General features: G+C 37.8%; 3 protein-coding genes across 3 annotated transcripts; all 3 read left to right on the top strand.

The window, feature by feature from the left end:
- Window positions 1-17: 17 nt before the first annotated feature.
- On the top strand, window positions 18-3,270 carry LOC112520328 (NEP1-interacting protein-like 1). Its single transcript, XM_025128677.1, has 5 exons — window positions 18-359; window positions 691-869; window positions 2,049-2,132; window positions 2,238-2,405; window positions 3,026-3,270. The coding sequence occupies exons 1-5, from the start codon at window positions 65-67 to the stop codon at window positions 3,146-3,148; spliced, it is 849 nt and encodes a 282-aa protein (XP_024984445.1). The 5' UTR covers window positions 18-64; the 3' UTR covers window positions 3,149-3,270.
- Window positions 3,271-5,932: 2,662 nt separating this feature from the next.
- On the top strand, window positions 5,933-8,215 carry LOC112518973 (probable serine/threonine-protein kinase PBL11). Its single transcript, XM_025126846.1, has 6 exons — window positions 5,933-6,128; window positions 6,216-6,419; window positions 6,650-6,718; window positions 6,817-6,879; window positions 7,112-7,434; window positions 7,739-8,215. The coding sequence occupies exons 1-6, from the start codon at window positions 5,933-5,935 to the stop codon at window positions 8,213-8,215; spliced, it is 1,332 nt and encodes a 443-aa protein (XP_024982614.1).
- A 992-nt stretch (window positions 8,216-9,207) lies between these two features.
- LOC112520336 (photosystem I chlorophyll a/b-binding protein 3-1, chloroplastic-like) lies at window positions 9,208-10,292 on the top strand. Its single transcript, XM_025128688.1, has 3 exons — window positions 9,208-9,380; window positions 9,468-9,529; window positions 9,611-10,292. Exons 1-3 carry the CDS (start codon window positions 9,237-9,239, stop codon window positions 10,224-10,226), a joined length of 822 nt encoding a protein of 273 aa, XP_024984456.1. The 5' UTR covers window positions 9,208-9,236; the 3' UTR covers window positions 10,227-10,292.
- The last annotated feature ends 3,507 nt before the right edge of the window (window positions 10,293-13,799 follow it).

Below are 13,799 nucleotides of genomic sequence, written 5' to 3'. Positions count from 1 at the left end.
AAAAAGAAAGTCTCGTCTTGGATCCACAAGAAAGTGAGAAAGCTATAAATGCTGTGTTGGTTTGATGTTGTTTCCTTTCACCTTCTTTCAACGACCAAGTAATTTTATACAACACACCCAACGTGACCCTCTCTGTACCCGTCATCCATCAAAACCCTCCCTGCATCCTTTCGATCATACCATCAATCAAAACCCTGATTCAGAAATGGAGTTTTTTACACACCCATCTCGTTCTTCACAGATTTCTTCTGTTACATTTACAAATTTGGTTGTCAAAGTCAAAGATTTCTTCAGTTCTGCAGTTTCTGCGATTCTTGGGAACGTCTTCTCTGCAATTTTCACCTTTTTCTTCGCATTAGGTTTGTGTTTTCTTCTTCTTTTCTCATTGAATCTGATGGAGATTGGCTTTTGATTATATGGGTTTTTTATGTCGGTTTTCTATATTATGAATCGGGGTCTCTTGGTTTTCTTACTTGGTTCTCGATTTGATGTGTTCGTAATCGTCAATTTGTTGAATTCTGGTTTGAAATTGGGGGGTTTCGACGTGAACACATGAAGAAACGTCGTGTTCTTAGTCGTTTTAACCTGAATTATTGATGAAATGATAGTGAACCCATGAAGAATTGGTAGATTACTCTCTTTTTTTCACCATTTTTCTTGCTCTTGATTGATGTTGTTTTGAATATGCAGTGGGTACTTTATTAGGAGCATTAACTGGGGCTCTGATCGGCCAAGAAACTGAGAGTGGATTTGTCAGAGGTGCTGCAGTTGGAGCCATTTCTGGTGCTGTTTTTTCGATTGAGGTCTTCGAATCTTCACTTCTTTTGTGGCAATCTGATGAATCTGGGTTCGGATGCCTTCTCTACTTGGTGAGCGATTCTATCATCTCATGTTCTTATGCTACTTTTTATCATGTTTTTGATGCATAACCATTCACAAAATTGAAGAAATTAAGAGATCAAACACAAGTGATGCTGTACAAATTGATGATTCTTAGTACAATCCAATTCACCATTTATGAGTTGCAATCGAATCTGATATCGATGCCATCATCCATGATTTTCTGGATCAAACATACAAATCCCAGTTGTTGGGACTTGGGAGATTTATCAATAGAGAAGAAAGATGGATCCCTTTTTTTTCATTAACCTGGATATCCAACCCGCCATGCGAGCCGACTAATACCACCTGTGTTCCTGGTAGCTCGGAGTCATCGCATTTGAAACTCCATGGCCACAAGGGGATTTTTTTCTCCTTAAATTTGAACCTGAGACCTCCATGCACTTTTGACCTTTGATTTCGTTAATCTTAACGCATATGGAGTTTGGTAACGAGATACGACCGAACAAAAATTTGTTGTACTAGGACATGACAGGGTTTGCTTTTTTGAGTTTTGCTAAATGCACCTTATCCTAATAATTTCCTTCTCTTAAACATTAACGTCTAAGACTTATTTTTTAAATTTACAGTGCATGATCTGACCTAATTCTGATATAAATAAGGGTACATATCGCATATAGCAAAAACCCTTTTTAAGATTAGTAAATTACTAAACTAACCATGACCCTGTTGCACAATTCTTCCACCCTCCTACCTTACTCTCGTGTGTCTAGTTTTGTCTAGTGCCATCTGCGTACTGAACGCATCCTAAATACCGAAAATGGTCATAATATGGCTCTGGCTCGAAAATTTAAATCTCGGTTGTCGATGGATTCAGAACTTTCCAAATATCTACTTTTACTTCATGAGATCTCATGTAACCCTCTTGAACTGAAAAGGGATTTTTCCCGTTTGGATTAGGATTCGAAGGCATCTCAACAAAATGGTTGATTTAAAGCCTTCTTGACCCAAAATATATCGAAGTTTTCAAGAGATATCCGGTCAGTGTGAAGAGAAGAGTTGATAAACTTCATCGAATTCATATTTATCATGGAAAATGATGATGAAATGGTGATCAATTCTCGTAACTTTGTTTTTCTATCGAACTTTTAGTCTCTTTATTAGCGATAAACCCATCGCTGATGTCACTTTTGTCACATTTACGACAGATCGACGTCATTGTAAGCTTGATAAGCGGAAGACTTGTTCGTGAGCGGATTGGTCCGGCTATGTTGAGTGCGGTACAAAGCCAGGTAAAGTTTCAATCAATTCCCAGTTTGTGTCTTGTTTCTACAATCTAATGTGGAAAAATGAAGTTCCCTCTTTTCTTATTGTTGATATTTTGGTGATCAATTTAGATGGGTGCGGTTGAAACGAGCTTTGATGAGGTTCATAACATATTTGACATCGGTGGTTCTAAAGGCTTGCCGGAATATTCGGTTGAAAAGATACCTAAAATCACCGTTACAAGTGACAACAATATGGATGATTCGGGGGAGAGAGTCTCGTGCTCTGTATGCCTTCAGGTAACACGATTTCCTCGTAGAATTGCTTGAAAACAAGATTTCTTGATCCATAGGTAGCTAATGGAAGTGTCGAAATGTATCTGCATTGAGCGAATGCTTAACATCGGATTCATCTATACCACTTTCCTTTGTTTCTTTGGCAACCATAAGTTTACTTATTTTTTTGAGATTATTGAAAAAGTACAGTTTGATTAACCATAAGCTAACTTATTGAAACGCTACTTCAAACAGGGTTTCAATAAGCTTTGGGTGCTTTTTTTCTACTTCTTTCCGGTTATGCCTTTTATAGTTTTCCTTTTAATTTTTTAACATGTCCTTTTTGGATCATTTCACATCAAGTAGCGTTTCAATAAGTTTCAGGGACTATTTTTCATTTTCCCCAATTATACCCCTAGTTAGTTTCTAGATGTCCTTTTAGGTAATTTACATTGTCATTTAGCTTATCAGTTAGTTTTTACTTAACATAACTTGTTTATCAGCTAGCTTATCGTCTCACTCTCTGTTTCTTGAAACACTTGGCTCGAGAATTTTAAACGATTTTGGAGTCTTAAGACCAGATATGGATCGTCATTCGGTTCTTGTTCCATTCATAAAACTTACCGTATTTGATATTTCTTCAGGATTTTCAACTCGGAGAAACTGTGAGAAGTTTGCCACAATGTCATCATATGTTTCATCTACCGTGTATCGATAAATGGCTGGTAAGACATGGATCTTGTCCATTATGCAGGCGCGATCTCTGAAAATATTCTTCTCTTCTCTGTAAATTCTGAAAAATGCGACATTTCTCGTATTCTGACACATAGAAGATGTTTTTTTATTTGTCTATATAAACCGTAAGTTATATAATACACGATGTTTTGTATACGATGACGATTATACTAGTTAGGGTATATAATATGTGTATCATGATACAGTTGAGAGTCGATGATTAGGTATAAAAAGTTGACATTATTCTACATTCGGAGTTTTATTCCACTCGAGAACTTTGGAATCTCTTGTTTCTCGACTTGGGGTGTTAAATTTTGCAAGTTATTGCTTTAGAACGACGCTCTTTTTGTCTTTTCTTCATTGAAGTTTGTTTTTTAAGTATATAATATTTGTATATAACAAATAATCATGCACGCTCTTCAGTCTTCACACTTGGTGAGATTTGAACCTTTGACCTCCTGTAACCCGAGTACCTAAGTTGGACCATGACCCTTTGGTGAGTGTTGTTCTTTTTGCACTCTGGGGCTTGACTCCGTACTATGGTTACAAACAAGAATAATCAGATCTACAAAGCACACCTGCAATTGCAAAGGTAGAAACAAAATCACAAGTGTGGTACCTGATTGGTTTGAGCTTGGGCTCTAATACGTCAAAAGTACATGGACGTCTCAGGTTCAAATTCAAGGAAATGTTGCGACTCCGGACTACCCACAAAGTAGGTGGTCGTTCTGGTATTAACCGGCTCGCATAGCAAATTGGATATTCAAGTTAATAAAAAAGAAGGTAGAAACAAAACCACGAATTATAGCCCGTGCAATAACAATAAACCCTCGAATAAAACATAACTTAAGACGCGCACGTGGACTGATGATCAACACCATCAAAATTAAGGCAATCTGAACAGCGGCAAACAAGAAACGCCAAAATAGCAATAAATAGTATTCTAACAATTAAGCTGCTACAAAACAGGTTTACAATTGTTATTTATACAAAGGTCGTCGGATTTTTGTAGATTTTGTGAAAACTGAGGACATTTTTATGAAATAGTAAAAGTTGGATGGCTTATTTGGCAAAACAATAAAATGGTGTGGTGGGTGCGACGGGAAAGATTCGCTGCTATTTTGGATTATTGTTGCGACCAGGTCAAGGATGATGTATAACTTCTTCTTTTTTATTTTGGCCACCCAATTTGTTTTCAAATACAAAATGTACCCCAACTTTAAAACTTATGTTGTCTATTTGTTAAAAATATTTTTTGTTTATATATATATATATATATATATATATATTTCAAATGCTATCATGTTTATTTGTACAACCAATGCAAACCAATTAATTGAGATATTTATAGAAATGATTGAAGTTCATTTATTATGATTTGAATATTTATGTAAAATAAATATAGTTCATTAATTATGATTAATACTTTAATATTAGGAAACAATCAAAACTTCTATTAAATTATATATTCATCAAATTAAATAGACGGTTAAGATTGAGTTGTATTGGTTATACAAATGTAAAGGATTATATAATAACTCACCTCTCTCTCTCACTCTATATATATATCTATATATATATATATATTGTTTCTATAAAGAAATCTAAAGCTTGTTAGATGTTAACCTTGAACGTTGATTGCCAAAAATTTACGATCAGTAACGGGGTTGTTTCTCGTCTCGAAGATCAAACAAACTGTTCACCGAAAATAGAAGAAAAAACGCTAGCATGTTGTTTTCCATGTCGCCTATATACATGTACACATTAATTTAAACAATATAATATATGTTAATTCCAAAAACCAATTATATGTTGTAGGATAAGTGTACCATCTTTTAAATGATATAATGATAGATATAATGATAGATATAAAGATAGATATATCAAAGTTAGATTAGAAGTGAAATATTTCGTAACTTATCCATGTAAAAAGGGCTTATGATTAATGAAAATTACATATATTTTTTTTTCTATTCTATTGTTGTTCTTTTTCAGTTATTTTATAACATTATAAAAATAAATTGATGTAAAAGAAAAGATTGTTAATGTTTGGTTTTATGTGCCGTCTTGAGGAGAAAAGACTTGGTCTCTAGATTTCAAAACCCATTAAGTAAATGGCACAGCAATTATAATATGTATTATATATTAGTATCGAATTATATATTATTTCTATTTTATATGATAAAATACATATTAAATTAGGGTTAAGTTTAAATGTAAAGACGGTCATTCGGGTCAAGTTCAAACGAGAAGGCGGATAATTTACGAGAAGGTGAGAAATTTCAACGTCATATATGATTACACGTAAGACACACACTTAATCATATATGATTAAACACATGTTGCATTCACCAAAACATAAAGGGTTACCTTGCTTCTTGACCTTTAGTCACATTCACCAATTCACCTGCATGCCTTTGGAATCGATATGTCTAATCATAGATGGATGATTAAACGTCTGTATCACATGTAATTATATATGATTTTGAAACTTTTCACATTCTAGTAATTATCAAATACCAACTAAACAATACACAAATGATGGACCAAATAATTGAGTTTATGAATGGGTCATACACATTTTTTTTAAAAGTGTGTGTTTGTGAATATATATATATATGAAAATAAGACAGGCTGAAAACAACATGAAACAATTTAAATTACCGGCTTAACGCCAAAAGCCCAATGCTTCCAATACCCCATCCCTTTGAATCAAGTTTCTTCAAGAACAAATAATCCAAGTGAAAAAAGACTTAGAAATTATGGGAATTTAGTTCTCGATTTTCCGAAAAAAGAAGACGGAATTCTTTTCATTGATGGCCGATAAGCAACCGGTTTCTTCAGAACCACCATTTCCGACCGAAAAGCTTGACGATTCGATCTTACAGAACAAGTATTTATGGTTAACTCTCGTCATCTGTAGCATCATCTTCTTTGTTTCCCTCTTGTTATGTGTATGCAAGAAGAAGAAGGTGTTAACGGCATTCAGGCAACGAATCATGAATAATAATGGTGTGTTTAATTACTTATCGAACTTTCGTATTTGGTAATGATCATGATTTTATGTGTGTTTATTTGAAAATTTGGGAAATTTTGTAGATAAGATGGATGCTAAGGAGTTGATGTTGAGGAAATTTAAAGTCGAGGAACTCGAGATTGCTACAAACCATTTCGCAAAAGAGTGTCTGATAGGATCCGGTGCATTTGGGAACGTTTACAAAGGAACATTTGAAGAGAATATAACGCTAGCGATCAAAATGCCGCACGATGAATCCTATACCAGTATAAAAGAATTTCGAAATGGTACCCCTTTGATCATTTCTCGGTTAATTTTCTTTTCGGTATGATGTGAACCATTCATTTTTCCATGTGATATAGAGGTGAGGCTAATCTCGAAGGTGAAGCATCGGAACCTGGTCGGTCTAGTCGGCTACTGTGAGCAAACGGGTCGGTAATTAAAACCCTATCTTATATTCGTCGTTCATAGTCTGTAACTCAAAATTGTTCTGACCGAATATGGTATCTGATTATAGGAAGGAGGGGAGTGCAAATATTGGTTTATGAATACGTTCCGAATGGTTCGTTGCTCGAACATATCGTGGGTAAGTTTAAAATAATTAACAAATTGTTCATCGATCGATGATTTATTGTATCATGTTAACTTGTTGATTCGAAACCCTAATGGATAAAATGTTTAAAGGCAGGGAGAGAGAGCCCTTAAAATGGAGGCAAAGAGTAAACATAGCCATCCAAGCTGCTAAAGGTGAGCATGTTTCTTTAAATCGAGTCAAAACCGAACCTAAACCTGACCACGATTGTCACTTGTCGAAGTCGGCTACATTTTGACCATTTTTTTCCGATACATATCTACTCGCATCTCAATGGTTCTTTTAGAAAGTAATCGGATAAGGTTTCATGTATTCTTACGTGGTACGAGAATCTAGAACAGACCCACTTTATAACTGTATATATGTTCACAAAAATCTGGTTTTCAGGCATAGCTCATTTGCACGAAGGAATTAAACCGAGCGTGATCCATCGAGACATAAAACCGAGCAATATTCTCATTGGAGATGGGTTCGAGGCGAAAGTTTCGGATTTCGGGTTAGTGAGATTGGGCCCAGCCGGGGATAACTCGTACGTGAGTAGCCAGATCAAAGGCACACCGGGCTACCTTGACCCGGCCTATTGTACGAGTTTCCATTTGAGCCCGTTTAGCGATGTTTATAGCTTCGGAGTTATTCTCTTGCAACTAATTTCTGCCCGGCCTGCTGTTGATACGAACCGGAGTCGATCCGGTTATCACATCATCGAATGGGTAAGAAAGAGTTCTATTTGCGTTTGAAAACTAGAATGGTCAAATAAGGAATTTCCATACGACCCCTTGTACTTTTTTGGTTTTTCATATCTACCCCTAAACTATTTTAATTACCAAAAGCACCTTTGAGAAGTTGACCAAGTCGTCAAAGGTGTACAATTTTTTTCTTCATGTTTATGACTTTAGCCTTGAAACCCGATCAAATCGACCGAAACTAATTTACATTCAAATTTAATTTATAGTTCAAGGAGCTACGTTGTAATTCAGTAATAGTACAAGGGGCTAAATGTAAATATATATACAGGTGAGACCTCATTTAGAGCAAGGCAGAGTTGAAGAAATCTTGGATACGAATCTGTTGCTGGAGCCATGCAACATGGAGATCATGCTTAAAATGGGCCTATTGGGCCTAAGATGTGTGGTCAAAGAGCCCAAACAAAGGCCCACCATGACTCAGGTTTTCAAAGAGTTAGAGGCAGCCCTCCGATCAGCCGATGGCTTCGTCCACCGCCAACTGCCGCCACGATCACTAGAGGCATCCACCGGTCGTAGGTCGTTAGAGCTTCAGGATCACCAAGTGGTGGAGCATGATAGTTCCATAAGTGTAGATGGTGTTGGGCTTCAACGATTTCGTGTAGACATGGAGAGTGTCTCCTTACAGAGCACGAGCCTGAGATGTTTAGAAGCAGATAGTTTCGTTTTTCATGTTGATGACGAGGGTAAAGCAGTCGAGGAAATGGGCCTTTGTATGGATGAGTATTTAAGTATGCCTCGAGATTGATGTATCAAACTACATAAACAATAATTTATCGATTTATATGGAATCACTCTGCTAATCCCTAATTTTTACCTGTAAAAATAGCTATTGGAAACATTTTATAACTTCTTTTCGGTTGCTAGAACAAAACATCCAAAAGGGTATTTGCAATGAATCCTCCTGTTAGGCCGTCACTGTAATAGACAGTCATGCATTACGATTGGAACTAGCAACGTCAAACCAAAACACCTAACAAAGCATTATCTCTTCTTGAAAAGAAGATAATTCAGCCGCACCTTCCAGCCGGTGAACGGCGGCCGTAACTATAACGGTCCTAAGGTAGTGAAATTCCTTGTCGGGTAAGTACAGCTTAACCTTGTTACGATCTCATTCACTCCAGTCACCAATTAACCTTCCAACCCTGCCATTTGCATCCCCCTCCAATCCAACATCAAGACAAACTGGGCACTACAATAAGACATGAAAACACCTGATCCCAATCCAACCTCAACATGTGGAATCATCTTCAACCATGTGTACCGAGACTGTTCAGGCTTCGGTTACACAAACAATTGAATTATGAGTGTTTTAATTTGTGCGACTAAACCACAAACCAGATTTGAAGATAAAAGGTAGATGGATGTAGTTGAAGGTAGATGAATATAGTTGAATAAAATTAAGTTAGATTAAAAGGTCAATTTATTCAAATACTCTCTCTCATAACACTTTTGATTGGTTGGTTTTACGGCAAGTGTAGCGTTATCACTCATCAACATCCGAAAATAGTGACCAATCAAACATAGTACAAGTTTCAACAAGATCTTGAAAGGCAATCTGAGACCATCCAGGTGTCAAATAATGTCCAACAAGGCATCTGTTATCCTAATAGGATATGCCACATGTAAAAGCCCCATTGGTACACCTGATCTCCAAGTTGAAGATGAGGCAGCCACAAATAGAGTGGGCCCACAGACCTCTTTATGTTACAGGTGTGTACCATTCTTTGAACTGAGAGTAGCAGTAGCAGTAGCAGGCATTGAAGAAGATGGCAACACAAGGTTTGGTATCATCATCTCTAACCTCCACAGTTGAGGGTGGTAGGCAAATCTTGGGTGGAAGAAGACCATTTCAAACCTCATCAAGAAAGCCTTCATTTGTTGTCAAAGCTGCTTCTACTCCCCCTATCAAGGTTCTCTCTCTCAATCCCCCTTTATATATATATATACATGTATGTGTGTGTTGATGAGTACTTGACATCTTCTCCTTTGTATATCAGCAAGGAGCAAACAGACAATTGTGGTTTGCATCCAAGCAATCTCTCTCCTACCTAGATGGCAGGTAAATCTTTCATCTTCCTATTTACAGACAAACTCAAAACCATACTCGTCAATTTGACCTATAAACTTTTCGAATATGCAGTCTCCCAGGCGACTTTGGGTTTGACCCACTTGGTCTCTCAGATCCAGAAGGCACTGGAGGGTTCATTGAGCCCAGATGGCTAGCCTACGGAGAAGTCATCAATGGACGGTTTGCCATGCTAGGTGCAGCCGGAGCCATTGCACCAGAGATTTTCGGAAAGCTTGGTCTCATCCCAGCCGAAACCGCCCTCCCATGGTTCCAAACCGGTGTCATCCCCCCAGCCGGCACCTACAGCTACTGGGCAGACCCTTACACCCTATTCGTTATGGAAATGGCACTCATGGGTTTTGCCGAGCACCGAAGGTTCCAAGACTGGTATAACCCAGGCTCCATGGGAAAGCAATACTTCTTGGGCCTAGAGAAAGGGTTTTCGGGATCAGGGAACCCCGCGTACCCAGGTGGGCCCTTCTTCAACCCGTTGGGGTTCGGGAAAGATGAAAAGTCAATGAAAGAGTTGAAGCTAAAGGAAATCAAGAATGGCAGATTGGCTATGTTGGCTGTGTTGGGTTACTTCATTCAGGGTCTGGTCACAGGGGTTGGACCATACCAGAACCTTTTGGACCATCTGGCTGACCCTGTCAATAACAATGTCTTGACCAGCCTTAAATTCCACTAAAGATTCTTTTCTTATATGTAATATCATGTGCACAGTTTATATGGAATACTATAAACTAATCATGTGTTAAGGTTGTCGGAACCTTAAATCGTTGCTGTTCATACACTAGAGATCCGGAAAAATTATGTAAATCCTCAGAGGAAAACCTCGTTGAGTTTTAATGGACGAGATTGAGATAAACGAGTCACCAGATCATGCGGCTTGAGCTACAGCTTCAGGTGCATCAGCCCTGCAGGTGCACATAGAAAATTATTATGGTTGCACTTAATACACTAAAGGCCCTATCTCGTGTAACATCTTAGGCTAACCGTACCAGATATTGTCCGGTCTGTCCACACCTGGACTCACGATTTTAAAACGCGTCTAGTAGAGAAGGTATCTAGTCGGCTAGTCCCTTATTAGGCAACCTACATTCCCCTCCCAACTGATGTGGGATCTTACATTTGGTTTGCAGGATTTGATAGGATTAGAGGGATTTGAAATTGAATTACATTCCAAAATCCAATACCATTGTTTGGTTTGAAGGAATGTTCACAAATCCCATGGGGATAGTTGGTATTTTTGTAATAATGTTTTAAAATATGTTAAAACACTTGCTTTTAATAATCAATTAATAAAAAGGTAATTTAATTATTTTTATAATTTTTTATATTTATTTTCATAAATTATATATAAAGAACGGAATTCAATTTCATTCCAAATCCAACAAACCAAAGATTCCAAATTCTTCCACGAATTCCAAATCCTTCAAAAGCATTCCATCAAACCAAACGTGCCCTAAAAATGCATCAAAATATAACGAAGTTTGTCTTAGTTCCTATTTTGTGTAACAAATATATTTGTTTTCTCATTTAGTGTAACTAACGTTCAATTCTTCCTATATTGTACCAATTTTACCTCATAAAGAAGTTTTTAGCCTACCGGGTTGATTTTGCCCTGATATTTTTCCATGTCTTGACAAATTGGCATCGGCACAAAACGAGAACAACTGAATGTCTGTTACACCAATTAAGGGAAAAAATCAGAGGTACACTAAATAGAACTAACACCAACTTCATGAATTTTGATGCATTTTAACCGTACACTGATCATACAGCTTTCGCTTTTGGGGCATATTTTAGGGGCAGTTTGGTTGGTTTTCCATTAAGTCCTATGAGAACAAAGCTGCCTGTGTGGATTAATCTATCTATGTAGATTGGGAAGGTTCCCGTTTGGGAGAGCTTTTTAATTGACGGAATGAGCATCTTCTTTTAATTGGGATGGCAGATTTGAAAAAAAAAAATTGGCTTTATTCATAAAGGTCCCTCCTAGAATCTTACTGAATAAGCCACTTTCTATATCATTAAGCCACTACCAAACAGTCATATATAACTGACCGAATAAGCAGTGAGGCCCATTAAGCTGCTAACAAACAGACCATTAGTTTTGTATAGCCTTTTACCTCTGAAGTCCTCCAACTTCCACTCTTAGAAAGTTTCCAATTTTCACACGACATCCCACTTCCTTGGATAGTTCATCCAAGAGCGTCTGCACAAGATTTTAATATTAAAAAGTTCAGTCATAGTTTCTATAATGTCGCATAAAACACGAATTGAGATACCCACATACCTTTACATTGATGGTGTCATTCACGATAAATTTTTGCTCCATCAGAACAACTTCTTCAAAATACTTCCTTAATCGACCTTCAACCATCTTTTCTATTGCTGCCTGTGGCCTACCCGAACTTTTCAAGACTGCTGTCTCACGCCACGTTAAGCCTGTGGCACGCCATGGCCCAATGCACTGTTTTTGTAACTCGATATTTGATTCTTCTAACCTTTTTAGTTTTTAGTATATAACCTAATTTGAATTGTTTTATATCATTGACTCATTAAGTAATAGTAAAAAACATATGTGTATGTATATATAAGTATATACAAATTTGTCGCCATAGGTCATACCTTGAAAAATGTTGTGGCTCCTAAGGCTCGAGCTTGACCTGGCCACGCCACAGGCTAATTAGAACCTTGACTCTAAGTCATGAGGTATAAGTTCATACCATTATGGCTAAAGCCGTGTTTTAGTACTTGAAAGTCCAAATTAACACATTGGTACCAGTATTACATTCTTTCATGCAAGTTGTTACACCCCCAATGGCTATATTTGATGCGAGCCAAGCCAAACTTCCTTGGCTTGTGAAATAAGTATGTAGGCTCGGACTTTGTTCAACGAAGGCTTAAGCCATGGCTCAACTCATTCAGATTCCGTTCCATTAAACTTATATAGTCATTGATATGAATCAATTGGCAAAATCAAGATTAGCGGCCAAAAATACCACTAATCGGATGCTTATTAAAATAAACCATGGAATTCGAGACCCAGTAATCTCCAATGTCTACGACAAGAATCAAAATACTAGAATCAATGCCAACAATGGGGTGGCCGGTCCCTTAAATAAAGCCGTACCCTAATCCTAAAAAATATACCCTAATCCTAAAAAATAGGAAAACATATTTATCCTAATAAACTAATTAATATCTATCCTAATCAACTAATTAAGAATAAGTAAATTGCAAAATTAAGATAATTAAGAATAAGTAAATTGCAAACAGCCCCCCTTTACTTGTTTCCTGCCTCTCTTTTGCGAAGCTGATATATCCGACCCCAGTGCGGGTCGGGCTGAGACGTATCATTACCCCCGCCTCGAAAATTCACTTTGTCCTCAAGGTGAAAGCCAGGGAACTGCTCCACCACCTGAGTGTACCGACACCTCCATCGCATCCAAGTGTGGTATTACCTCTTCCCCCTCATCATCTTCATCATCCATTAACATGATCCGCAGGGATTTCTCGGGGCAACGGTGTCCGGGTGTGAACTTCCCATCGCATTGAAAACATAAGCCCTTAGCCCGTTTATCCGCCAGTTCCGAGTCTGTCATCCGTTTAAACGGCTGCTCGTTACCCCCTGTTGTCGGTCGTTGGGTTCCCGTTGGTGGGGCGGCAAGCGGCCGTGAGCCCCCCACTCCGGTCCGCACTGGCTGACTTTTGTTTTCCCCTTTTTCCACGTTCCCATTCCTGACAGTTTTATTTTCATCCACCATCAGAGCTAGTTGGATCGCTTGGTCTAAGTCCATTGGTTGAAGCAACCTCACGGAAGTTCGTAGCTCCGGTTTCAACCCTTTTAGGAATGTACCCTGCATAATCTTCTCAGGAATACCCCTTAGCTGTGCCGATACTATTTCAAATTTCCCTATATACTCGCGTGCCGACCCTTCCTGTTTAATTGCCAAAAATTGTTCGTATAGGTCCCCTTCCTGAGATGACTGGAACCGCGCCAACAACCGGTTTTTTAATCCTTCCCAGTGACGAAAAGGATGCCTATCATCACTCCATCGGTACCATGCAAGGGTATTGATAAGCCTACTGTACGTTTCACATATAAAAGAAGATTTAAATAGTTTAATTGTAAGTAAGTGGAGGGTAGTTGGAGGGTAGTTTGGGTATTCTTCTGAATAGAATATTTGTGACAGCCTTTATAATGGGGAAGTTGGTTAGAGGTGTGGCATTCTGTTTTGTCAGTTTGAAAAGGAGC

The sequence above is a fragment of the Cynara cardunculus genome (assembly GCF_001531365.2).
Source record: "Cynara cardunculus var. scolymus isolate 2C chromosome LG 1, CcrdV1, whole genome shotgun sequence".
Lineage (NCBI taxonomy): Eukaryota > Viridiplantae > Streptophyta > Magnoliopsida > Asterales > Asteraceae > Cynara > Cynara cardunculus.
Note: the sequence above shows the minus strand (reverse complement) of the source record. Positions and strands in the feature narration are given on the sequence as shown.